The sequence below is a fragment of the Amblyraja radiata genome, chromosome 1 (assembly GCF_010909765.2).
Source record: "Amblyraja radiata isolate CabotCenter1 chromosome 1, sAmbRad1.1.pri, whole genome shotgun sequence".
Taxonomy (NCBI): domain Eukaryota; kingdom Metazoa; phylum Chordata; class Chondrichthyes; order Rajiformes; family Rajidae; genus Amblyraja; species Amblyraja radiata.
The window spans coordinates 35,314,300-35,341,076 of record NC_045956.1 but is presented as its reverse complement, the minus strand read 5'-3'; the positions used below and the strand labels follow the sequence as shown (position 1 = coordinate 35,341,076).

Below are 26,777 nucleotides of genomic sequence, written 5' to 3'. Positions count from 1 at the left end.
GATAACAACCCTGGAGGTCCTGCTTTTCAGCATTTTTCCGAGCTCTCTAAAGTCACGCTGCAGAATATTCATCCCCTTCTTTCCGACATCGTTTGTGCCGACATGCACTACCACTTCCGGATGTTCACCTTCGCCCTTGAGGATTTTCTGCACTCTGTCCGTGACATCCTGGATCCTGGCACCAGGAAGGCAGCACACCATCCTCGCATCCCGTCTGTTGCCGCAGAAACCCCTGTCCGTACCTCTCACAATGGAGTCTCCCACTACAATGGCGTTGCCTGCCTTAGGCCTTTTAGGTTTTGGCTCAACAGCCCTATTCGCATCACAAGCCAGTCCGCCGCCCAGTGTAAACACCTCTTCTGTCCCGACAGCTTCTAAGTGGGTGAACCTGTTCACAAGAGGTACAACACCCGGGGAAGTTGGCATTCCATGCTTCCTTCCCGTTCTCACTGTCTCCCACCTTCTCTCTTCCAGTGTTGGGTAAATTGAATTGATTAAAGGCTGATAAATCCCCAGGGCCAGATAGGCTGCATCCCAGAGTACTTAAGGAAGTAGCCCCAGAAATAGTGGATGCATTAGTGATAATTTTTCAAAACTCTTTAGATTTTGGAGTAGTTCCTGAGGATTGGAGGGTAGCTAATGTAACCCCACTTTTTAAAAAGGGAGGGAGAGAGAAAATGGGGAATTACAGACCAGTTAGTCTAATATCGGTAGTGGGGAAACTGCTAAAGTCAGTTATTAAAGATGGGATAGCAGCACATTTGGAAAGTGGTGAAATCATTGGGCAAAGTCAGCATGGATTTATGAATGGTAAATCATGTCTGACGGATCTTATAGAATTTTTCGAGGATGTAACTAGTAGAGTGGATAAGGGAGAACCAGTGGATGTGTTATATCTGGACTTTCAGAAGGCTTTCGACAAGGTCCCACATAAGAGATTAGTATACAAACTTAAAGCACACGGTATTGGGGGTTCAGTATTGATGTGGATAGAGAACTGGCTGGCAGACAGGAAGCAAAGAGTAGGAGTAAACGGGTCCTTTTCATAATGGCAAGCAGTGACTAGTGGGGTACCGCAAGGCTCAGTGCTGGGGCCCCAGCTATTTACAATATATATTAATGATTTGGACGAGGGAATTGAATGCAACATCTCCAAGCTTGCAGATGACACGAAGCTGGGGGGCAGCGTTAGCTGTGAGGAGGAGGCTAGAAGGCTGCAAGATGACTTGGATAGGCTGGGTGAGTGGGCAAATGCATGGCAGATGCAGTATAATGTGGATAAATGTGAGGTTATCCACTTTGGTGGCAAAAACAGGAAAGTAGACTATTATCTGAATGGTGGCCGATTAAGAAAAGGGGAGATGCAACGAGACCTGGGTGTCATGGTACACCAGTCATTGAAAGTAGGCATGCAGGTGCAGCAGGCAGTGAAGAAAGCAAATGGTATGTTAGCATTCATAGCAAAAGGATTTGAGTATAGGAGCAGGGAGGTTCTACTGCAGTTGTACAGGGGCTTGGTGAGACCACACCTGGAGTATTGCGTACAGTTTTGGTCTCCTAATCTGAGGAAAGACATTCTTGCCATAGAGGGAGTACAGAGAAGGTTCACCAGACTGATTCCTGGGATGTCAGGACTTTCATATGAAGAAAGACTGGATCGACTTGGCTTGTACTCGCTAGAATTTAGAAGATTGAGGGGGGATCTTATAGAAACTTACAAAATTCTTAAAGGGTTGGACAGGCTAGATGCAGAAAGATTGTTTCCGATGTTGGGGAAGTCCAGAACAAGGGGTCACAGTTTACGGAAAAGGGGGAAATCTTTTAGGACCGAGATGAGAAAAACATTTTCATACAGGGAGTGGTGAATCTCTGGAATTCTCTGCCACAGAAGGTAGTTGAGGCCAGTTCATTGGCTATATTGGCATCGCCTCAGCGCAGAGAGAGAAGAGGAGGGAAGAGACTGCAGCCCTAAGACTTTTGCCTCCATCACAGTGAGAAGGTGCTATGTGGACTCACTGTTGTGGATGTTAATATGTGTTTATTGTTGTTTTTTTATTGTATTGTATGTATGTATGACTGCAGGCACGAAATTTCGTTCAGACTTCGGTCTGAATTACAATAAAGGAAACCCTGTAACCCTGTATATTTAAGAGGGAGTTAGATGTGCCCCTTGTGGCTAAAGGGATCAGGGGGTATGGAGAGAAGGCAGGTACAGGATACTGAGTTGGATGATCAGCCATGATCATATTGAATGGCGGTGCAGGCTCGAAGGGCCGATTGGCCTACTCCTGCACCTAATTTCTATGTTTCTATCACTCAGCCCACTTGCCCAAGCCATCAAAATCTTGCTGCAATTTCTGACAACCAGCTTCGCTATCAATAATACCACCACATTGATAGGAAATATTTGGAAGGATATGGATCATGTGCAAGCAAATGGGACTAGCTTGGATGGGACATCTTGGTTGCATGGATGAGATCGACCAAGGGGCCTGTTTCCATGCTGTGTGATTCTACAAATGTGAGGTGTTACATTTTGGTAATACAAACCAAAGTAGGACTTGCAGAGTAAATGGTAGAACGGAGAGACCAGAGACACTTTAGTACAGGTACATGAAAGTGGCAACACTGGTACACAGGATTGTGAAGAGGTGCTTGGCATGCTTGCCTTCATCGGTCTCAGGGTATTGAGTACATGAGTTGGGATGTTCTAATACAGTTATACGACATTGGGTCTTTCTCTGAGCTGTATGATTCTATGACTCGAAATATTGTTTTAGAGAAAACCTGAATGAATTATCGAACTGTGGAAGAACGTATCAACCACATGCATGAGTGTGTAATTCATTAATATCTTACCTTCCTGATATCTTGAAGTCTGCAAAGCAAATATTCAAACTGAGTCAACACCACTCTCTGCACTAAAATAGAGAAGGGCAAACAAGCACAGTAAGGCAGAGCTCGGTTTCACCACAGGCCCCATTAGTAACACAACAAGAACAACTGCTTTTGTAAGATTATTATTTTGGCCACTTTATAGGAAGTTGATTCATGAATTCTTTGCCATTGTCCATTGGCATGAAGGTAGAAATCCCTGGAAAACCACTTTCAGCAAAGTACTCAATACAATTTTGGCATCGTGCACAGCATAGACATTGCAGGCCAAAGGGCCTGTTCCTGTCCAGTACTGAAACTAATGAAGCCGCTGAGGCCCTGAAGGCAAATTTTGCATCTTTGTAAGCCGCAGGCGAGGTGGAGGATAGTTAATGTTGTTCGTTTATTTAAGAAGGGTAGGAATGTGTAGGAGGGAACTGCTGATGCTGGTTTACACCAAAGATGGACACAAAGTGTTGGAGTAACTCAGCGGGACAGGCAGCATCCCTGGAGAAAACGATTAGATGACATTTCTGGTCTTCACACGGTCTCGACCAGAAACGTCACTCATTCCTTCTTTCTAGAGATACTGCCTGTCTCGCTGATTTACTGCAGTTTTTTGTGTCTAAGTCAGGAAACTACAGGCTGACAGGTCTAATGCCAGGGATAGGGGAGTTTCTGGAGAAAATAAAGTGTATGAAGGCATTTGGGAAGGCAGGTACTGTTGAGAGATTATCATCATGGTTTGTGCAGGGAACATTTCCTGTACATTTCCTAAGTACATTTTCTGAGGATGTAACTGAAGTAATTGATGTAAGCAGGGTGGCAAATCAATCATAGAGTCATGCAACAGAGAAACAGGGCCCTTACCCCAACTCATCCACGCCAACTGAGATGCCACATCTAATTTACACTCATTTGCCCATATTTGGCCAACATCCCTCTAAACATTTCCTATCTATGTCCCGTTTGTTGGTGTTGTCTGCAAAACAACAGGGGTCCCAGCACAGATCCCTGTGGATATGTGTGTTGAAATGTTGCCCCCCAGGTTCCTATTATATCTTTCCCCTCTCACCTTAAACCTATATCCTCAGCTTCTTGATGCCCCTACCCTGGGTAAAAGACTCTGTGCATTCACCCTATCTATTTCTCACATAATCTTATACAGCTCTATAACTTGACCCCTCAGCCTCCTGCGCTCCAAGGAATAAAGGCATAGCCTGCCCAAACCTCTCCTAGTAGTTCATGCCCTCAAGTCCTGGCAACATCCTTGTAAATCTTCAAGTTCTTCCCCATACACTTCTGACCTGCAGTCTGTCTTTGCTTCTCTCCGGCCATATGTTCCACATATCCCCATTCACTTCCTCACATCCCCTCCACACCTCCTCACCCTAATTCCACGTTCTCTGCTGTAATGCATCCAACTCCAGCTGGTGCATCAGATACCATCACCATGTTTAAGAGGCACTTAAACACTTAGATCGGCAAGGCAATGAAAGCAAATAGAGTGAGAGTAGATGGGCAAAAAGTCTGTACAACACTTTAGTTACAAGGGGAAAGCTGGCCTCGGTAAATGCTTGGGCATTGACTGCTTGGGCAAGTGGTCTGTTTCTACACCGCATTCTCTATGTAAATATACATACAGGCAAAACTAATTACACACACAGGCAGAATTATAAAGAACACACAGGTAAAAGGATCAGCAAACAGGAATGTCACCCCTTCCCGGCTTGTCTGTTGTTGTTGTTAAACTTACCCTGTTTACAGCCCATGTAGACCTCCACCACTTGGAAATCGTCAATAGTTTCATCCTGAAAAAAGTTTGTGCAAAAGTCACTTTATCGCTCAGAATGTTTCACACAGCTAATGTTACCACAGGCAAATGACATGAACATTCATAAGGTCATAAGTGATAGAAGAATTAGGCCATTCGGCCCTTCAGGTAAACTCCGCCATTCAATCATGGCTGATCTATCCTTCCCTCTCAACCCCATTCTCCTACCTTCCCCCCATAACCTCTGACACCCGTACTAATCAAGAACCCATCTCTCTGTCTTAAAAATATCCATTGACGGCCTCCACAGCCTTCTGTGGCAATGATTCCACAGATTCACCACCCTCTGACTAAAGAAATTCCACCTCATCTCCTTCCTAAAGGAACGTTCTTTAATTCTGAGGCTGTGCCCTCTGCTCCGAGACTTTCCCACTCGCGGAAACATCCTCCCCACATCCACTCTATCCAAGCCTTTCACTCTTCAGTAAATTTCAATGTGTCCCCTCATCCTTCTAAACTCCAGCGAGTACAGGCCCAGTGTCGTGTGGTGACCTCATGCACGTCGCGCTTTTAACACGCTGCTTTAGATGTTGGTAACGTGATCTTTGCTGCAGGTGGAGATGGGGTGAGCGATGCGGAGTCTGTAGGAGCAACTCTGGGCTTCCATGTCCCTGCACCTTCATTCTCCACCCCTCCGACCTGTCTAAGGCTCCTGCACTAAAACACCTGTCTCATGGTGCGAGTCCACCCACGAGTGATCCCAAGTTAAAAACAAATCAAACTCGTGGTAATCACGTAGAATTAACGTAGCGGGAACGTCGGAACTCGTGGATGTAATTTAGTGACTGGTAACGCTAACGACAGGTATTCGGGAAACTTGTTAACTCGTGAAAAATTTTCATCATGTTGAAAGATTTCCACGAGTCAAATTTACTCTTGAAGGAAAAATGTGAAACTTTTAAACTCGATGTAATACGATAGTAGCCCGTGAGTTTACTGTAGCGACTCGTGAGTAACTCGTGGGTTTGGCCTGAGTGCCAGAATTGAAACGTTGAAGATTAGTCAGATCTTAATGGAACATTTTCAGTGAAGGAGCAAAAAGCACTCACCGGGGATCTGAGAAACAGTGGCAAAAAGAATGAACCATGCAGTGTGTGGAAAGCCGCATTGCGAGAGTTAATTAGTTCCCTTCAGAACTTTAACTTTTCACATTGAAAAGGTGCAATGAATCCTTGTTAGATTAATGCACTCTTTATGGAGAAACAGATATACGGGACAGGTGTCCCGTCTCAGGATTTATATCCGACAAATTTTATGTGTTTATACAGGGGATTTTCTCAGGCATCACTTTCCACCCAGTCTGTCCGCGTTAAGGAGGCTTTCAGTTGTGAGCCCAGACTGTAGCCACTTGTGAAGTACGCTTGATGCCCTGATAGTGAATCATTTCCTTTCAAGCGACAAGGTGCCTCTTAGCTTTTCAAGGTGTGTAGGTTCACACATCACCCAGCCTGCAGTCCTAGCCCACCACAGTTCCAGAGAGGCCCCGTGAAGCCGGCTGGTTTGGTCTGTCTTGTGTTCGCAAGCCCATTGCATGCAGCACCTGAAATTACTGCCGGGGTCCACTCCACTTGGTTTCCTCAAGTAACTAGTAAATTATTATTAAACCTTGACATGCTTTACATAGTGACATATTCTAACATCCTGGCAAATTGTGAAGATTGCGTAGTGAAACAAGTAATTGAACTACCACAGGTACAAGACCCATTGATCAAACAGTGCTTCGACAGTGAAATACAAGAAGGGTTGGTAAACAATAATTTTCAAAGTGATTTCTTCCAAAAGAAGCCATCAAGAAATATTGCGAGGGAAAGAAGGGGTGGGAGGATGGGGTGGGGGGAGAAGGGGAAGGGTACATGGGTGAGCTGCACACTTTCCCCTCTGTGGCTGACAGCAGCTTCAGAGCCTTACTGAAGGTGGCTGGAGCTGGTGGCACCAGTAACCATGTGGAAAATGTCCTCATTGTTTTTCTGGCTTCAGCAGCGTGGATGCGGTATGGATCCTGCAGTTGATTTGCCTGGGAACGATGGCGCAGAAGGTTGCACATGGTTCTCGCACAGCTCCAGCGATCAAAAGGTTCGATCCTGACCTCCGGTGGTGTCCGTGTCAGAGTTACACCTTTTCCCTGTGACCAAGCGGGATTTCCCCGGCCGCTCTGGTTTCCTACCACATCCCCAAAGAACGTAGGTTAATCTGCCGCTGTAAATTAACCCGAGTGTGTCGGTGAGTAATGGAATCTGGGACAGTTGACGAGCATGTGAGAGAGAATAAATTACAAGGAAATATATTAGGGAATGTGATTGATGGGATTGCTGTCAGAGCTGGCATCGCCTTGATGGGCCAAATGGCCTCCTTCCATGTTGAAAGAAAGTCAGCTCTCTGCCGTTGATTTACGGGATATTCATGAAATATCATGCGCCGGTCGATAGCCTTTGCAGAGTTCATGATGTAATGCAATGATGTAACCAGTTGTAATTATGGTACCAATTATGGTATCTACACCGGATGATAGTCCACCGAACAATATAGGAAAACATTTTCATATTTACAATTAAGGGCCAATTGTATTCGGGTTTGTAATAAAAACTCAGTTTAATATAGATAAATGTGAGGTTATCCACTTTGGCGGAAAAAACAAGGGGGCAGATTATTATCTCAATGGGGTTAGGTTAGGTAAGGGGGAGGTGCAGCGAGACCTGGGCGTCCTTGTACACCGGTCACTGAAAGTTGACGTGCAGGTACAGCAGGCAGTGAAGAGAGCTAATGGAATGTTGGCATTCATAACAAGAGGATTTCAGTATAGGAATAAAGAGGTTCTTCTGCAGTTGTATAGGGTTCTGGTGAGACCACATCTGGAGTATTGTGTACAGTTTTGTCTCCTAATTTGAGGAAGGACATCCTTGTGATTGAAGCAGTCCAGCGTAGGTTCACGAGATTGATCCCTGGGATGGTGGGACTGTCATATGAGGAAAGACTAGGCTTGTATTCACTGGAGTTTAGAAGGATGAGGGGGTATCTCATAGAAACATAACATTATAAAAGGACTGGATAAGCTAGATGCAGGAAAAATGTTCCCAATGTTGGGCAGGTCCAGAACCAGGGGCCACAGTCTTAGAATAAAGGGCAGGTCATTTAAGACTGAGGTGAGAACAAACTTTTTCACCCAGAGAGTTGTGAATTTATGGAATTCCTGCCACAGAGGGCAGTGGAGGCCAAATCACTGGATGGATTTAAGAGAGAGTTAGATAGAGCTCTACGAGCTAGTGGAGTCAAGGGATATGGGGAGAAGGCAGGCACGGGTTATTGATAGGGGACGATCAGCCATGGTAAATGGTAGGGAATTGAAGATACATGGTAAATGGTAGGGAATTGAAGAATGTAGGTGAACAGAGGGATCTGGGAATAACTGTGCACAGTTCCATGAAAGTGGAATCTCATGTAGATAGGGTGGTAAAGAAAGCTTTTGGTGTGCTGGCCTTTATAAATCAGAGCATTGAGTATAGAAGTTGGGATGTAATGTTAAAATTGTACAAGGCATTGGTGAGGCCAATTCTGGAGTATGGTGTACAATTTTGGTCGCCTAATTATAGGAAGGATGTCAACAAAATAGAGAGAGTACAGAGGAGATTTACTAGAATGTTGCCTGGGTTTCAGCAACTAAGTTACAGAGAAAGGTTGAACAAGTTAGGGCTTTATTCTTTGGAGCGCAGAAGGTTAAGGGGGGACTTGATAGAGGTTTTTAAAATGATGAGAGGGATAGACAGAGTTGACGTGGAAAAGCTTTTCCCACTGAGAGTAGGGAAGATTCAAACAAGGGGACATGACTTGAGAATTAAGGGACTGAAGTTTAGGGGTAACATGAGGGGGAACTTCTTTACTCAGAGAGTGGTAGCTGTGTGGAATGAGCTTCCAGTGAAGGTGGTGGAGGCAGGTTCGTTTTTATCATTTAAAAATAAATTGGATAGTTATATGGATGGGAAAGGAATGGAGGGTTATGGTCTGAGCGCAGGTATATGGGACTAGGGGAGATTATGTGTTCGGCACGGACTAGAGGGGTCGAGATGGCCTGTTTCCGTGCTGTAATTGTTATATGTTATATGTTATATGTTATATGATCACAATGAATGGCGGTGCTGGCTCAAAGGGCTGAATGGCCTCCTCCTGCACCCATTTTCAATGTTTCTACCCGAGTTTAAATTAAAACTTGGGCCAGGCGCTGGGAAACTCTGGGATGCCACTGCTGAAGAGAACATCTGAGCTTTGTCTTTCATTCAGAGGTTCGCGGGCGGGCTGGGGTGACTGTAGGGCTCTGAAAACTTTGTTTCCCAGGGCTGGGGTGAGTGTGAAAGGGGTGGATTCTGGGCAGATCTGCCCAATCAGCAATGTTTTGAGCCGCTGCTTTTTATACAGTTTAAGTCGCGACGGTGGGACGGCTGCTCTGACAGTAGAGAGACACACACTGCCATGCCTCTGGTCTACGGACCTTGCTGTCGGGGGAAAAAATAACGTTAATGTTCAATTTACCTAATCTTTTTGTTAGGAGTTTACCAACGTTTTGATGAGAGATAAATTAAGGGAATAAAACAATCTTACTAGACACAAAAATCTGGAGTAACTCAGCCAAGCCGGCAGCATCCCTGGAGAGAAGGGTCAAAACGTTTTTTTCAGTCTGAAGAAGGGACTCGACCAGAAACGTCACCCATTCTTTCTCTCCAGAAATGCTGCATGTCCCGCTGAGTTACTCCAGCATTTTGTGTCTATCTTCAAATGGACTTTTGAATGCAATTTTGGAAGGATTGTTTCTTGAAACAAACTGCTCTAAAAGTTTGAAGGAAGGAATTGCAGATACTAGTGTAAACCAAAGATAGACACAAAATGATGGACTAACTCAGCTGGTCAGGCAGCATCTCTGGAGAAAAGAAATAGGTGATGTTTCGGGTCGAGATCGTTCTTCAGGCTGGGTCTTTTTATAGTGAAAACACGTCGGTAGTCGTTGTTGGCTCAAGAGTAACTCGGGAGAGGAACTTAGTAACTCGTGAGAGGAACTTGGTAATTCGGGAGAGGAACTTGGTACATCGCAGAAATGAGAAGTAAATGGCAAACTTAGACATACATGTGGGAACTCGTTTGAACTCGTGAACATAAACTTGGAATCTCGTAGACAACCACGAGTTTGATTTTTTCTTTCACTCGGGATCACTCGTGGGTGGACTCGCACCGTGAGACAGGGCCATAACACAGTGAGGCCCAACAAAAGCACCTTCTGGCAGGGCACGTTACAGCTTTCTGGACTCAGTATTAACTTCTACAACTTCAAAGACCTAACTGTCATAAAGGCAGAGTCATACAGCACGGAGACAGGCCATTCAGCCCAACTTGTCCATGTTGACCAAGGTTTCCCACCTCCCTGCGTTTGGCCCATATCCCTCTAAACCTGCCTCAACTACCTCCACTGGCAGTTCACTCGAGAGGGAGGAGAAAGCTAGAAAAGCGAGATGGGGATGGGGCAAGCCATGCAATTAGTAGGGCCTTCATCAGCCAGAGCATTGAGTAACAGAAGTTGGGAGGAACTGCAGATGCTGGTTTACACCAAAGTAATGTTTTCAGTTCTGGACACCATGTTATAGGAAATATGTTAAGTTGAAAAGGCTGCAGAGAAGATTTACAAGGATGTTGCCAGGATTCAAGGGTCTGAGCTATAGGGAGAGGTTGTGCAGGCTGGAACTCTATTCCTTGGAGCAGGAGGATGAGGAATGATCTCATGAGAGGAATTGATCGGGTAGACGCACGGCATCCCTTGCCTAGAGTAACCATATAACCATATATAACCATATAACAATTACAGCACGGAAACAGGCCATCTCGACCCTTCTAGTCCGTGCCGAACACGTATTCTCCCCTAGTCCCATATACATGCGCTCAGACCATAACCCTCCATTCCTTTCCCGTCCATATAACTATCCAATTTATTTTTAAATGATAAAAACGAACCTGCCTCCACCACCTTCACTGGAAGCTCATTCCACACAGCCACCACTCTCTGAGTAAAGAAGTTCCCCCTCATGTTACCCCTAAACTTCTGGCCCTTAATTCTCAAGTCATGTCCCCTTGTTTGAATCTTCCCTACTCTCAGTGGAAAAAGCTTATCCCCGTCAACTCTGTCTATCCCTCTCATCATTTTAAAGACCTCTATCAAGTCCCCCCTTAACCTTCTGCGCTCCAAAGAATAAAGCCCTAACTTGTTCAACCTTTCTCTGTAACTTAGTTGCTGAAACCCAGGTAACATTCTAGTAAATCTCCTCTGTACTCTCTCTATTTTGTTGACATCCTTCCTATAATTAGGCGACCAAAATTGTACACCATACTCCAGAATTGGCCTCACCAATGCCTTGTACAATTTTAACATTACATCCCAACTTCTATACTTAATGCTCTGATTTATAAAGGCCAGCACACCAAAAGCTTTCTTTACCACCCTATCTACATGAGATTCCACTTTCAGGGAACTGTGCACGGTTATTCCCAGATCCCTCTGCACCTGCATTCTTCAATTCCCTACCATTTACCATGTACGTCCTATTTTGATTTGTCCTGCCAAGATGTAGCACCTCACACTTATCAGCATTAAACTCCATCTGCCATCTTTCAGCCCACTCTTCCAACTGGCATAAATCTCTCTGTAGACTTTGAAAATCTACTTCATTATCCACAACCCCACCTATCTTAGTATCATCTGCATACTTACTAATCCAATTTACCACACCATCATCCAGATCATTGATGTACATGACAAACAACAGTGGACCCAACACAGATCCCTGTGGCACCCAACTAGTCACTGGCCTCCAACCTGACAAACAACCATCCACCATTACTCTCTGGCATCTCCCATTCAGCCACTGTTGAATCCATCTTGCTACTCCAACATTAATACCCAACAATTGAACCTTCTTAACCAACCTTCCGTGAGGAACCTTGTCAAAGGACTTACTGAAGTCCATATATACAACATCCACTGTTTTACCCTCATCAATTTCCCGAGTAACCTCTTCAAAAAATTCAAGAAGATTAGTCAAACATGACCTTCCAGGCACAAATCCATGTTGACTGTTCCTAATCAGTCCCTGTTTATCCAGATGCTTATATATATTATCTCTAAGTATCCTTTCCATTAATTTGCCCACCACTGACGTCAAACTAGCAGGTCTATAATTGCTAGGTTTACTCTTAGACCGCTTTTTAAACAATGGAACAACATGCACAGTACGCCAATCCTCCGGCACTATTCCCGTTTCTAATGACATTTGAAATATTTCTGTCATAGCCCCTGCTATTTCTACACTAACTTCCCTCAATGTCCTAGGGAATATCCTGTCCGGACCTGGAGACTTATCCACTTTTATATTTCTCAAAAGTGTCAGTACTTCCTCTTCTTTGAATCTCATAGTTTCCATAGCTACTCTACTTGTTTCCCTTACCTCACATAATTCAATATCCTTCTCCTTGGTGAATACCGAAGAAAATAAATTGTTCAATATCTCCCCCATCTCTTTTGGCTCTGCAGATAGCTGTCCACTCTGACTCTCTAATGGACCAATTTTATCCCTCGTTATCCTTTTGCTATTAATATAGCTGTAGAAACCCTTTGGATTTACTTTTACCTTACTTGCCAAAGCAACCTCATATCTTCTTTTAGCTTTTCTAATCTCTTTCTTAAGATTCTTTTTACATTCTTTATACTCCTCAAGCATCTCATTTACTCCATGCTGCCTATAATTATTGTCGATCTCTCTCTTTTTCCGAACCAAGTGTCCAATTTCCCTTGAAAACCATGGCTCTTTCCAATTTTTACTATTTCCTTTCAACCGAACAGGGACATATAACCATATAACAATTACAGCACGGAAACAGGCCATTTCGGCCCTACAAGTCCGCGCCGAACAATTTTTTTCCCTTAGTCCCACCTGCCTGCACTCATACCATAACCCTCCATTCCCTTCTCATCCATATGCCTATCCAATTTATTCTTAAATGATACCAACGAACCTGCCGCCACCACTTCCACTGGAAGCTCATTCCACACCGCTACCACTAAAGACATAAAGATTCTGTACTCTTAAAATTTCACCTTTAAATGTCCTCCATTTCTCTTCCACATCTTTCCCATAAAACAAACTGTCCCAATTTACTCCTTTTAAATCCTTTCACATCTCCTCAAAGTTAGCCTTTCTCCAATCAAAAATCTCAACCCTAGGTCCAGTTCTGCCCCTCTCCATAATTATATTGAAACTAATGGTATTATGATCACTGGTCCCGAACTGTTCCCCAACGCATACCTCTGCCACCTGACCCGTCTTATTTCCTAACAGGTCCAGCACCGCCCCTTCTCTAGTAGGAACTTCTATGTATTGCTGCAAACTATCCTGCACACATTTTACAAACTCCAACCCATCCAGCTCATTTACAGAATGTGTTTCCCAGTCTATGTGTGGAAAATTGAAATCTCCCACAATCTCCCACCTTGTGCTTACTACTAATATCTGCAATCTCCTTACATATTTGCTCTTCCAATTCTCTCTCCCCATTTGGCGGTCTATAATACACCCCTATAAGTGTTGCTACCCCTTTCCCATGTCTCAGTTCCACCCAAATAGCCTCCCTAGACGAGCCCTCTAATCTATCCTGTCAAAGCACTGCTGTAATATCTTCCCTGATAAGCAATGCAACACCTCCACCTCTTGCCCATCCCATTCTATCACACCTGAAGCAACGAAATCCTGGAATATTTAGTTTCCAATCACAGCCCTCCTGCAACCATGTTTCACTGATCGCCACAACATCATACTTCCAGGTGTCAATCCAGGCTCGAAGTTCATCCACCTTTCTTACAATGCTCCTAGCATTAAAATATACACATTTAAGAAACTCTTATTCTCTAGAGTAGGGGAATCAAGATCCATAGGACATAGGTTAAAGGTGAAAGGGGAAAGATTTTATGGGAATCTGAGGGGGAACCTTTTCACACAAAGGGTGGTGGGTGCAGAGAACGGATTGCTGGAGGTGGCAGTTCAAGCAGGGACTATCTCAATGTTTGAGAGGCATTTAGACAGGTACATGTATAGGGCAGTTTTAGCGGGCCAAACACAGGCAGGTAGGACTAGTGTAGCTGGGACATGTTGGCCGGTGAGGGCAAGTGTGGGTGAGTGCCAATCATAGCCCTTACCTGAATCCACCTATCACTCGCCAGGCTCTGCCCCACCCCCACCCCACCGCTCTTTTCCAGCTTTCTGCTCGCTATTCAATCAGTCTGGAGATGGGTCTTGACTCGAAATGTTGCCTGTCTATTCCCCCCACAGATGTTGCCTGACCTGCTGAGTTCCTCCAGCACACTGCAGCGCATATTATTTGTGAAAGGACCGATGGGAATATTCTGAGGGCTGACCTGGACTCCATGAACAACCTTCCCCCCTATATCATGAGAAAGACAATGAATATGTTATAGAGCAGCAAAAGCAGCGGACCCAAGGCAATCCGTGCCAGTCAGTTACATGGAGCAAAGATGGCGAGTGGATCTGACCTGCAGCCCAAGTTGTGGAAGCACCTCCTGAATGACTGCTCTCACTGTGGTCTCCATTGTTACAGGAATGGAGATGTAGGCCACGCCAAACCTGAAACACAATTAAACACAAACAGATCAAGTTCATAAGTGATTGGAGTAGAATCATTTCATTCGGCCCATCAGGTCTACTCCACCATTCAATCATGGCTGATCTATCTTTCCCTCTTAACCCCATTCTCCTGCCTTCTCTCAATAACCCTGACACACGTATTAATTAAGAATTTATCTATCTCTGCCTTAAAAATATCCATTGACGGCCTCCACAGCCCTATGTGGCAATGAATTCCACAGATGTAAAGGGATCACTGGTTGGTGCGCTCAGTACGCCGAAAGGCATGTTTCTGTGCTGTATCTCTAAACTCTTAAACTAAACTAAACAAAGGCAGAATTAAAGCTGAAATGACTAGAACAAAATGTCATTATTTTGTTGTTCATCTCCCAATTGCAGATAATTCTGCTGCAGATATTTTGAAATATGAAATGATATTTAGACTGATTTAGAGCAGGATGGGCCAATGGGGCTATCTTAGAAGGACAGCAATAAGTTGGAAAGGGTGCAGAAGAGATTCACCTGGGCTTGCGGGCTTGCGTTATAGGGAGAGGATGGGTAGGCTGGGAAGTGGAAGGCTGAGTGGTGATCTTATTGAGGTGTACAAAATCAAGAGGGGCATGAATAAAATGAATGCTTTATCCCAGGGCCTGTTTCCATGCTGTGTGACTAGGACTCCTTGACTCATTCCAACAACAGACAAAAAACATTGAAAATAGGTACAGGAGTAGGCCATTCGGCCCTTCATGCCAGCACCGCCATTCAATATGAACATGGCTGATTATCCAAAATCAATACCCCGTTCCTGCTTTCTCCCCATATCCCTTGGTTCCTTTAGCCCTAATCTAACTCTCTCTTGAATACATCCAGTGAATTGGCCTCCGCTGCCTTCTGTGAGCCTGTCCAATCCAATAATAATTTTACAGTGCATTCAGAATATATTCAAACCCCTTCACTTTTTCCACATTTTGTTACGTTACAGCCTTATTCTAAAATGGATTAAAGTATTTTTTTTATGATCAATCTACACACAATACATAATAAAATAACAAAAACATGTGTTTAGAAATTTTTGCAAATTAATTAAAAATAAATAACTGAAATATCACATTTACATAATTATTCAGACCCGTTCCTCAGTACTTTGTTGAGGCACCTTACAGCCTCAAGTCTTCTTGGGTATGAAGCTACAAGCTTGGCACGCCTGTATTTGGGTAACTTCTCCCATTCTTCTCTGCAGATCCTCTCAAGCTTTGTCAGGTTGGATGTGGAGCGTAGATGCACAGCTATTTTCAGGTCCCTCCAGAGATGTTTGATCGGGTTCAAGTCTGGGCTCTGGCTGTGCCACTCAAGGCCATTCACAGACGTGTCACGAAGCCACTCCTGCGTTGTCTTGGCTGTGTGCTTTGGGTCGTTGTCCTGTTAGAAGGTGAACCTCTGCCCCAGTCTGTGGTCCAGAACGCTGGAACAGGTTTTCATTAAAGGGCCTGTCCCACTTGCCGATTTTTTCGGCAACTGCTGGCATCATTGACTGACGTATCTGATCACCGATAAATTTACGGCGTGATGACGTATTGATCATTTTACGACATTTTTCAAGTGTCGCAACATTTTTTTTGTCGTCGCCGGATTTTGAAATGTTCAAAATCTTTTGCCGACCCTGATATGACGCCTGCAGTCACAAAAAAATCGGCAAGTGGGACTGGCCCTTTAAGATCTCTCTGTACTTTGCTCTGTTCATCTTTCCCTCGATCCTGACTAGTCTCCAAGTTCCTGCCGCTGAAAAACATCCACACAGCATGATGCTGTCACCACCATGCTTCACCGTAGGTATGGTATTGGCCAGGTGATGAGCGGTGCCTGATTTCCTCCAGACGTGACACTTGGCATTCAGGCCAAAGAATTCAATCTTGGTTTCATCAGACCAGAGAATCTTGTTTCTCATGGTCTGAGAGTCCTTTATCTACTCCAAGCGGGTTGTTGTGTGCCTTTTACTGATGAGTGGCTTCCTTCTGGCCACTCGACCATAAAGGCCTGATTGGTGGAGTGCTGCAGATATAGTTGACCTTGTAGAAGGTTCTCCCATCTCCACAGAGGAACTCTGTCAGAGTGACCATCGGGTTCTTGGTCACCTCCCTGACCAAGGCCCTTCTCCCCCGATTGCTCAGTTTGCTATGAAGAGTCCTAGTGGTTCCAAAGTTCTTCCATTTGAGAATGACGGAGGCCACTGTGTTCTTCGGGACCTGCAATGCTTCAGAAATTGTTTTATACCCTTCCCCAGATCTGTGTCTCACACAATCCTGTCCCGGCAGTCTACGGACAATTCCTTCGTCTTCATGGCTTGGTTTTTGCTCTGACATACACTGTTCACTGTGGGACCTTATATAGACAGGTGTGTGCCTTTCCAAATCATGTCCAATCAATTTAATTTACCACTGGTGGACTCCAATCAAGTTGTAGAAACATCTCAAGGATAATCAATGGAAATAGAATAAACCTAAGCTCAATTTTGAGTGTCATAGCAAAGGATCCGAAAATTTATGTAAATGTGATATTTCAGTTATTTATTTTTAATTACTTTGCAAATATTTCTAAACACCTGTTTTTGCTTCTTCATTCTGGGCAATTGTGTGTAAATTTATGATTTAAAAAATCCATTTTTTAAATAAGGCTGTAACGTAACACAATGTGGAAAAAGTGAAGGAGTCTGAATACTTTCTGAATGCACTGTATATGTTTCTATAAGATACTAAGATACTGAGTTGGATGATCAGCCATGATCATATTGAATGGCGGTGCAGGCTCGAAGGGCCGAATGGCCTACTCCTGCACCTAATTTCTATGTTTCTATACCCTCTCATCCTAATTTCCAGTGAATATAAGCCCATTCTTTCATCATATGTCAGTCCCGCCATCCTGGTGAACCTACGCTGCACTCCCTCAATAGCAAGAATGTCCTTCCTCAAATTAGGAGACCAAAACTGCCCACAATACACCAGGTGTGGTCTTACACTGTACAACTGCAGTAGGACCTCCTTGCTCCTATACTCAAATCCTTAGCTTTCTTCACTGCCTGCTGTACCTGCATGCTTACTTTCAGTGATCGATGAACAAGGACACCCAGGTCTCGATGTACTTCCCCTTTTCCTAATCTGACACCATTCAGATAATAATCTGCCTTCCTGTTCTTGCCACCAAAGTGGATAACCTCACGTTTATCCACTTTCTACTGCATCTGCCATGTTTCTGCCCACTCACCCTGCAGCCTCATAGTATCCATCCAGCTTTGTGTCATCCGCAAACCTGGAGATGTTATATTTAATTCCTTTGTCTAAATCGTTAATATATATTGTTAATAACGGGACCCAGCACCGAGCCATGTGGCACCCCTCTAGTCACTGCCTGCCATTCTGAAAAGGACCCGTTAATTCCCAATCGTTGCTTCCTGTCTGCCAACCAGTTCTCTCTCCATGTCAATACCCGACCCCCAATACCATGTGCTCTAATTTTGCACACTAATCTCTTGTGTGGGACCTTGTCAAAGGCTTTTTGAAAGTCCAGATACACCACATCCACTGGCTCGCCCTTATCCATTATACTTGTTACATCCTCAAAACAGGTTAACTGGTCAATAATTCCCCGTTTTCTCTCTTCTTCCTTTCTTAAAAAGTGGGGTTACATTGGCTACCCTCCAGTACACAGAAACTGATCCAGAGTCTATATAACATTGGAAAATGATCACCAATGCATCCATGATTTCTTGGGCCACCTCCTTGAGTAATCTGGGATGCAGACCATCAGGGCCTGGGGATTTATCTACCTTCGGTCCCAACAGTTTACCTAACACCTAATGTGGATTCCCTTCAGTTCCTCCCTCCCACTAGATCCTAGGTCCCCTCGTATTTCTGGGAGCTTGTTTGTGTCTTCCTTGGTGAAGACAGAACCAAAGTACTCGTTTAACTGGTCTGCGATTTCCTTGTTTCCCATTATAAATTCACCTGTTTCTGACTGTAAGGGACCTACATTTGTCTTCACTAATCTTTTCCTCTTCATGTATCTAAATAAGCTTTTCCAGTCAGTTTTTATATTCCCCACAAGCTCATATTTCATGCTCTATTTCCCCCCTCTTAATTAACCCCTTTGTGCTCCTCTGTTGAGTTCTAACTTGGTATGAGCTGAATACAGTTGTGGTCGCAGGTGTGAAAGATTACTGCTTAACCCGCTGCATCACAGCCATTTACTCAGGAATAGTAATGTCATTAACATCATTATAATTTCACACTGACTGACACCAGTCCTTACTTTAACCATTCGGGATATATTCTGACGACTTCAGATTGCGTTGGCTTTGCTCGCAGGACCCAGGCCTCAGGAATAGTGTCCCGGAACACTGGCAGCTTCCTGCTCTCCACCCTCTCCCCATTCCTGTTGACATCTTCACCGAGCAGCGCGTCCTGGCTTAAAACCTGGAGTTTGTAGTCCTGGGGGTTGCCTGGAATGTAGAATATTCTCAGCGCAGCTTCCTGGAGAAGAGATTCCAATACAACGCATCAGTAAACTCTACCCTCCGGCTGTCTCACTGCCACAGGGACCCCTAGACGTGAAAACTGATCCAAAACAGGCATACAGTGGCTTGCAAAAGTATTCATACCCCTTGAACTTTTCCACATTTTGTCACATTACAACCACAAACGTAAATGTATTTTATTGGGATTTTATGTGATAGACCAACACAAAGTGGCGCATAATTGTGAAGTGGAAGGAAAATGATACATGGTTTTCAAATTTTTTTACAAATAAAAAACTGAAAAGTGTGGCGTGCAAAAGTATTCAGCCCCCTTTACTCTGATACCTCTAAATAAAATCCAGTGCAACCAATTGCCTTCAGAAGTCACCTAATTAGTAAATAGAGTCCACTTGTGTGTAATCTAATCTTAGTATAAATACAGCTGTTCTGTGAAGGCCTCAGAGGTTTGTTAGAGAACATTAGTGAACAAACAGCATCATGAAGCCCAAGGAACACACCAGACAGGTCAAGGATATAGTTGCGGAGAAGTTTAAAGCAGGGTTAGGTTATAAAAAAAATATCCCAAGCTTTGAACATCTCACGGAACACTGTTCAATCCATCATCCGAAAATGGAAAGAGTATGGCACAACTGCAAACCAACCAAGACATGGCTGTCCACCTAAACTGACAGGCCGGGCAAGGAGAGCATTGATCAGAGAAGCAGCCAAGAGGCCCATGGTAACTCTGGAGGAGCTGCAGAGATCCACAGCTCAGGTGGGAGAATCTGTCCACAGGACAACTATTAGTCGTGCACTCCACAAATCGGGCCTTTATAGAAGAGTGGCAAGAAGAAAGTCATTGTTGAAAAAAAGCCATAAGAAGTCCCGTTTGCAGTTTGCCACAAGCCATGTGGGGGACACAGCAAACATGTGGAGGAAGGTGCTCTGGTCAGGTGAGACCAAAATTGAAGTTTTTGGCCTAAATGCAAAACGCTATGTGTGGCGGAAAACTAACACTGCACATCACCCTGAACACACCATCCCCACTGTGAAAAATGGTGGTGGCAGCATCATGCTGTGGGGATGCTTTTCTTCAGCAGGGACAGGGAAGCTGGTCAGAGTTGATGGGAAGATGGATGGAGCCAAATACAGGGCAATCTTGGAAGAAAACCTGTTAGAGTCTGCAAAAGACTTGAGACTGGGGCGGAGGTTCACCTTCCAGCAGGACAACGACCCTAAACATACAGCCAGAGCTACAATGGAATGGTTTAGATCAAAGCATATTCATGTGTTAGAATGGCCCAGTCAAAGTCCAGACCTAAATCCAATTGAGAATCTCTGGCAAGACTTGAAAATTGCTGTTCACAGACGCTCTCCATCCAATCTGACTGAGCTTGAGCTGTTTTGCAAAGAAGAATGGGCAAAAATTTCAGTCTCTAGATGTGCAAAGCTGGTAGAGACATACCCCAAAAGACTTGCAGCTGTAATTGCAGCGAAAGGTGGTTCTACAAAGTATTGACTCAGGGGGGCTGAATACTTTCGCACGCCACACTTTTCAGTTTTTTATTTGTAAAAAAATTTGAAAACCATGTATCATTTTTCTTCCACTTCACAATCATGCACCACTTTGTGTTGGTCTATCACATAAAATCCCAATAAAATACATTTACGTTTGTGGTTGTAACGTGACAAAATGTGGAAAAATTCAAGGGGTATGAAAACATTTGCAAGCCACTGTAAGTCACTCCATTGGATACCATGGGCCCTTTCTACCAAAGCATTGTGAAATCTAACTCTTTGTGCTTCACTTTTAAAAAAGAATTTTTGGAGACACAGAATTGAATGAGCATGGCGAAAGGAAAGGAGGGGACTAGATTCATAGCTCTTTCCAAACAACACCACTACAACCTGCTTTCACTATCTGGATCTATCAGAGGTGACAACCAATGTGATAGCGGAGGTTTTAATGGAAAATTTCCATGCAGTTCAACGGAGAGCAATTGGTCTCCACACATAGTTTAGTTTAGCTTAAAGTTACAACGTGGAAACTGGCCCGTCGGCCCACTGAGTCCACACCGACCAGCGATCCCCGCACACCAACACCATACAACACACACTAGGGACAATTTACATTTATACAAAGCCAATTAACCTACAAACCTGTACGTCTTTGGAATGTGGGAGGAAACTGAAGTTCTCGGAGAAAACCCAGGTGGTCACGGGGAGAATGTACAAACGCCGTACAGACAGCACCTATAGTCGAGTTTGAACCTGGGTCTCTGGCGCTATAAGCGATGTAAGGCAGCAATTCTACCGCTGCACCACCATGCCGCCCTTTTGTTACAGTTACAGAAGACACAAGGCAGGAGGTTACACCGTCTTATTGTAAGGATATTTAAATTGATCTTTGAATTCACTTACCACTGCTTCTTCTATTTTTGAAATGCGTGGAACGGTAATTAATCTAAATTGATTGCGTTTCACTGTGTCATTACCATCGAATATCTTTAACGTCTGTTTACCTGAGAACAATTAACATAATGGCAATATAAAGAAAACAAAACAGGAAACAGTATTGGCAGGAATACTATAAAGCAATTAATTTACTACTATCATGAAGAAGGTCGAGGAGGCTGAAGTGTGTGACCACCACGTTCAACTACGTCCACTTTTTAAGCTGCAAAGGGTGCAGTAAAGATTTACGAGGATGTTGCCAGAACTCTAGAGAGAGGTGGGCAGGCTAGGACTTTATTCCTTAGAGTGCAGGAGGATGAGGGAAGATCTCCTAGGAGTACAAAATCATGAATGGAATAGATGGGGTAAATGCACAGTCTTTTTCCCAGGGTACGGGATCAAGAACTAGAGGACATAGGTTTAAGGTGAGAGGGTAAGGATATGTATAAGAAGGAACTGCAGATGCTGATTTAAACCGAAGATAGACACAAAAAGCTGGAGTAACTCAGCAGGACCAGCAGCACCTCTGGAGAAAAGGAATAGGTGACGTTTCGGGTCGAGACCTTTCTTCAGACTGGTTAGGGATAAGGGAAACTGAGAGATATAGATGGTGATGTGGAGAGATAAAGAATAATGAATGAAAGATATGCAAAAAAGTATCGATGATAAAGGCCATTGTAAGCTGTTTGTAAGATGAAAATGAGAAGCTAGTGTGACTTGGGTGGGGGAGGGATAGAGAGAGAGGGCATGCCGGGGCTACCTGAAGTTAGAGAAATCAATATTCATACCACTGGGCTGTAAGCTGCCCAAGCGAAATATGAGATGCTGTTCCTCCAATTTGGATTTAGCCTCACTCTGACAATGGAGGAGACTGAGGACAGAAAGGTCTGTGTAGGAATGGGAAGGAGAATTAAAGTATCCAGCAACCGGGAGATCAGGTTGGTTCACACGGGCTGAGCGAAGGTGTTCCGCAATACAATCGCCAAGTCTGCATTTGGTCTCGCCGATGTATAAGAGTCCACATCTTGAACAACGGATACAGTAGATGAGGTTGGAGGAGGTGCAAGTGAACCTCTATGGAGGGAGGAGGTAGTGACAGGTGTTGCAGGGGGAGGTACCTGGGGAGGGGGTGGTTTGGGCAGGAAGGGATGAGTTAACCAGGGAGTTGCGGAGGGAATGGTCTCTGCGGAAGGGTGGAGGGAAATGTGGTTAGTGGTGGGATCCCGTTGGAGGTTGGAGAAATTTCAGAGGATTACAATGCCCTCCATAATGTTTGGGACAAAGACACGTCATTTGTTTATTAGCCTCCGTACTCCACAATTTGAGATTTGTAATAGAAAAAATGTGGTTAAAGTGCAAATTGTCAGATTTTATTAAAGGCCATTTTTATACATTTTAGTTTCACCATGTAGAAATTACAGCTGTGTTTATACATAGTCCCCCCATTTCAGGGCATCATAATGTTTGGGACACATGTCTTCACAGGCATTTGTAATTGCTCAGGTGTGTTTAATTGCCTCCTTAATGCAGATGTAAGAGAGCTCTCAGCACCTAGTCTTTCCTCCAGTCTTTCCATCACCTTTGGAAACTTTTATTGCTGTTTATTAACATGAGTACCAAAGTTGTGTTAATGAAAGTTAAAGAAGCCATTATGAGACTGAGAAACAAGAATAAAACTGTTAAGAGACATCAGCCAAACCATAGGCTTACCAAAATCAACTGTTTGGAACATCATTAAGAAGCAAGTCAACACTGGTGAGCTTACTAATCGCAAAGGGACTGGCAGGCCAAGGAAGACCTCCACAGCTGAGGACAGAAGAATTCTCTCTACAATAAAGAAAAATCCCCAAACACCTGTCCGACAGATCAGAAACACTCTTCGCAGACGACTTCATGAACAGAAATACAGAGGCTATACTGCAAGATGCAAATCACTGGTTAGTGTCTTGGAACACTGGCAGCTTCCTGCTCTCCACCCTCTCCCCATTCCTGTTGATATCCTCACAGAGCAGCGCGTCCTGGCTTAAAACCTGGAGTTCGTAGTCCTGGGGGTCGCCTGGAATGTAGAATATTCTCAGCGCAGCTTCCTGGTGAGGTCGATGGGCCTGTTTAGTTTTGTTTGAGATACAGCGTGGAAACAGGCTCTTTGGCCTACCGGGTCCGCGCCGACCAGCAATCCCCGCATATTAACACTATCCTACACAGACGAGGGGTGGCATGGTGGCGCAGCGATAAGAGTTGCTGCCTGACAGGGCCAGAAACCCGGGTTCGATCCTCACCAGTTGCTGTCTGTACAATTTATACTTTCTCCCCGTGACTGCATGAGTTTTCTCCAGCTACTCCAGTTTCCTCCAAAGATGTACAGGTTTGTAGGTTAATTATCTTTTATAAAATTGTCTCAGTAGCATAGTGTTAGTGTACAGACTGATCGCTGGTCGGCGCGGACCTGGTGGCTGAAGGGCCTGTTTTCGCGCTGTATCTCTAAACTGTAAATAAAATAAAATAAACTAAAAACACTAGGGACAATTTACATTTATACCAAGCCAATTAACCTACATACCTGTACGTCTTTGGAACGTGGAAGGAAGCCGATATAAACCATATAACCATATAACAATTACAGCACGGAAATAGGCCATCTCGACCCCTCTAGTCCGTGCCGAACACATAATCTCCCCTAGTCCCATATACCTGCGCTCAGACCATAACCCTCCATTCCTTTCCCATCCATATAACTATCCAATTTATTTTTAAATGATAAAAACGAACCTGCCTCCACCACCTTCACTGGAAGCTCATTCCACACAGCTACCACTCTCTGAGTAAAGAAGTTCCCCCTCATGTTACCCCTAAACTTCAGTCCCTTAATTCTCAAGTCATGTCCCCTTGTTTGAATCTTCCCTACTCTCAGTGGGAAAAGCTTTTCCACGTCAACTCTGTCTATCCCTCTCATCATTTTAAAAACCTCTATCAAGTCCCCCCTTAACCTTCTGCGCTCCAAAGAATAAAGCCCTAACTTGTTCAACCTTTCTCTGTACCGATCTCGGTACAAACTCTGTACAGACAGCAGCCAAGGTCGGTATCGAGCCCATGTCTCTGGCGCTGAAAGGCAGCAACTCTACCGCTGCGCCACCGTACCGGCCACCTGTCCGTGCTGTGCGACTCTATAAATCTCTGCACAATTGTCTATATGCCGATGACAGCAAGGAGGTGGCCCTTAGACAAGTTACTTCCTGATGTTGTCATTGGCCAAAGGCTGCACTTTATTTCTGTTCTCTCCCTGCCAAACAATAGCTTCAAGATTATTTTGGAAACAGGAAGGATATTCAAATTAATCCATTCAACCAACACACGTTGAACATTTCCGGGGTTTGGCTTACCGAATAGTGAAAGGCTTAGATAGCGTGGATGTGGAGAGGATGTTTCCACTAGTGGGAGAGTCTAGCACCAGCAGACATAACCTCAGACTTAAAGGAGGTTCCTTTAGGAAGTAGAGGAGGAATTTCTTTAGTCAGAGGGTGGTTAATCGGTGGAATTCATTGCACAGGAGATTGTGGATGCCGTCAATGGATATTTTTAAAGCAGAGATAGATAGATTCTTCATTAGTGCGTGTGTCAGGGGTTATGGGGAGAAGGCAGGAGAGTGGGGTTGAGAGGAATAGATCAGCCATGAAAGGCCTAATTCTGCATCCTATCACTTATGACCTTACGAACTATGACAGTCATTGAGTGGAAGCTGTGGATACTTTCAACAATGAAAAACAAAGAGTAGGCAGCTCCCAGAGAATGATCAGAAAATGTAACGAGATGCTGACCTAATTCAAGGAGAGAATCACCAGAATCGATTGATGACTTGATGAATCAAATTGGCATTAAATAAGGAACACTATCCAACTGTAGCTTTCTTTAATCTACTCTAAGCAACATGACGAATTGGGAATTTGGCTCCTGTTACCTAAACAAGCTCTTGGAGGCACATTTAATTGGGAAACAGGAACACACTTGTAAATTTTCTCTGCACTCTTTCCAGCTTAACAACATCTTTCCTTCAGCAGGCTGACCAAAACTGAATACAATGGTCCAAATGCTGCTTCACCAACGTCTTCACACTTATCTGCATTAACCTCCATTAACCATTCCTCAGCCCACTTGCCCAACTGATCATGATATAACAGGGCTGCCAACTCTCACGCTTTGAGCGTGAGACTCACGCCCTCAAACAAACTCTCACGCCCTCACGCTGATCAGAAATTTCTCACGATCAGTGGTGAGAAATTTTGTGATCAACAAAAATTTCAAAACTCGGATAAACTGCATGGTCCGCGGGTGTTGGAGAGCCGGGGCTGCGGGAGGGATGGGAGCAGAAGCAGCAGCGGGAACAGATGCGGGGAGCCGGGACTTGCGAGTGTTTGCGGCGCTGTCGAGTGTTTGCGGGGCTGACGCTGCAGTTCTGGCCATGGAGCACTCCGGACAGTGCGAGTGTCCCGGGCCGCGGAGCCGTCGGAAGTACCGCTGCCGCGAGAGTCTCTGTGCCGAAGGGACAGACTCTCAAAGGGAGGTGGAGAGAGAGAGGGGGGGGGAAGGAGACAGGGAGACAGTGGGGGGGCGAGCGGAGAGCGAGGGGAGAGACAGAGGGGGCGTGAATGGAGAGAGAGAAGAGGGGGGGGAGAGAGAGGTAGGAGGGAGAGAGGGTGAGAGTGAGGTGGGAGAGGGGGGGAAGAGAGAGAGGGAAGAGTGAGAGGGAAGAATGAGGGAAGAGAGAGGGGGTGGAGAGGGAGGAGAGGGTAGGAGAGAATGGGAGAGAGAGGGGGAAGAGAGAGGGGTGGTAAAAGAGAGAGAGGGGGAAGAGAGGGGGAAGAGAGAGATGGGGGGGCAAAGAGAAAGAGGAGATAGAGAGAGGAGAAAGAGAGGGAAGAGAGAGCCAGGGGGAGAGTGAGGTGGGAGGGAGAAATGGGGGAGAGGGAGAGATATGAGAGAGAGAGGGGGGGGGGAGAGCGAGGTGAGAGGAGAGACAGAGAGAGAGGGGAGAGTGTGTAAAGAGGGAGAGATAGAGAGGGAGGGAGAAAGAGAGAGAGGGGGAGAGAGGGGGGAAGATAGGGAGAGAGGGAGAGGGGGGGAGAGAGTTAGGGGAAAGAAAGGGGAGAGAGTAAGGGGAAAGAGAAGGGAGAGAGAGGGAGAGAGGGGAGAAGGGGGAGGGAGAGGAGAGAGGGGACGAGAGAGAGGGGGAGAGTGAGAAGGGGCACGCGAGAGAGGAGGGAGGAGCGTGAGGGGAGGGAGAGAGGAGGGAGAGAGATAGGGGGGAGAGAGAGAGGGGGGGGAGAGAGAGGGGGAGAGAGGAGAGAGAGAGGGAGAGAGAGAGGGAGAGAGAGAGGGGGAGAGAGAGGGGGAGAGAGAGGGGAGAGAGAGGGGAAGAGAGGAGAGAGAGAGGGGGGGGAGAGAGAGA

At 45.0% G+C, this 26,777-nt stretch overlaps 1 protein-coding gene across 2 annotated transcripts in view; it reads right to left on the bottom strand.

The window, feature by feature from the left end:
• The window catches only part of dgkq (diacylglycerol kinase theta), a 128,915-nt gene that overhangs the window by 73,275 nt on the left and 28,863 nt on the right, over positions 1–26,777 (bottom strand). For both annotated transcript variants that reach the window (XM_033020457.1, XM_033020458.1), the window contains exons 8-12: positions 21,302–21,402; positions 18,676–18,896; positions 14,283–14,373; positions 4,631–4,685; positions 2,860–2,921 (exon numbers count right to left, since the gene is read on the bottom strand). In XM_033020457.1, the coding sequence (XP_032876348.1) occupies positions 2,860–2,921; positions 4,631–4,685; positions 14,283–14,373; positions 18,676–18,896; positions 21,302–21,402 (530 nt within the window). The remainder of the gene's footprint in view (positions 1–2,859; positions 2,922–4,630; positions 4,686–14,282; positions 14,374–18,675; positions 18,897–21,301; positions 21,403–26,777) is intronic.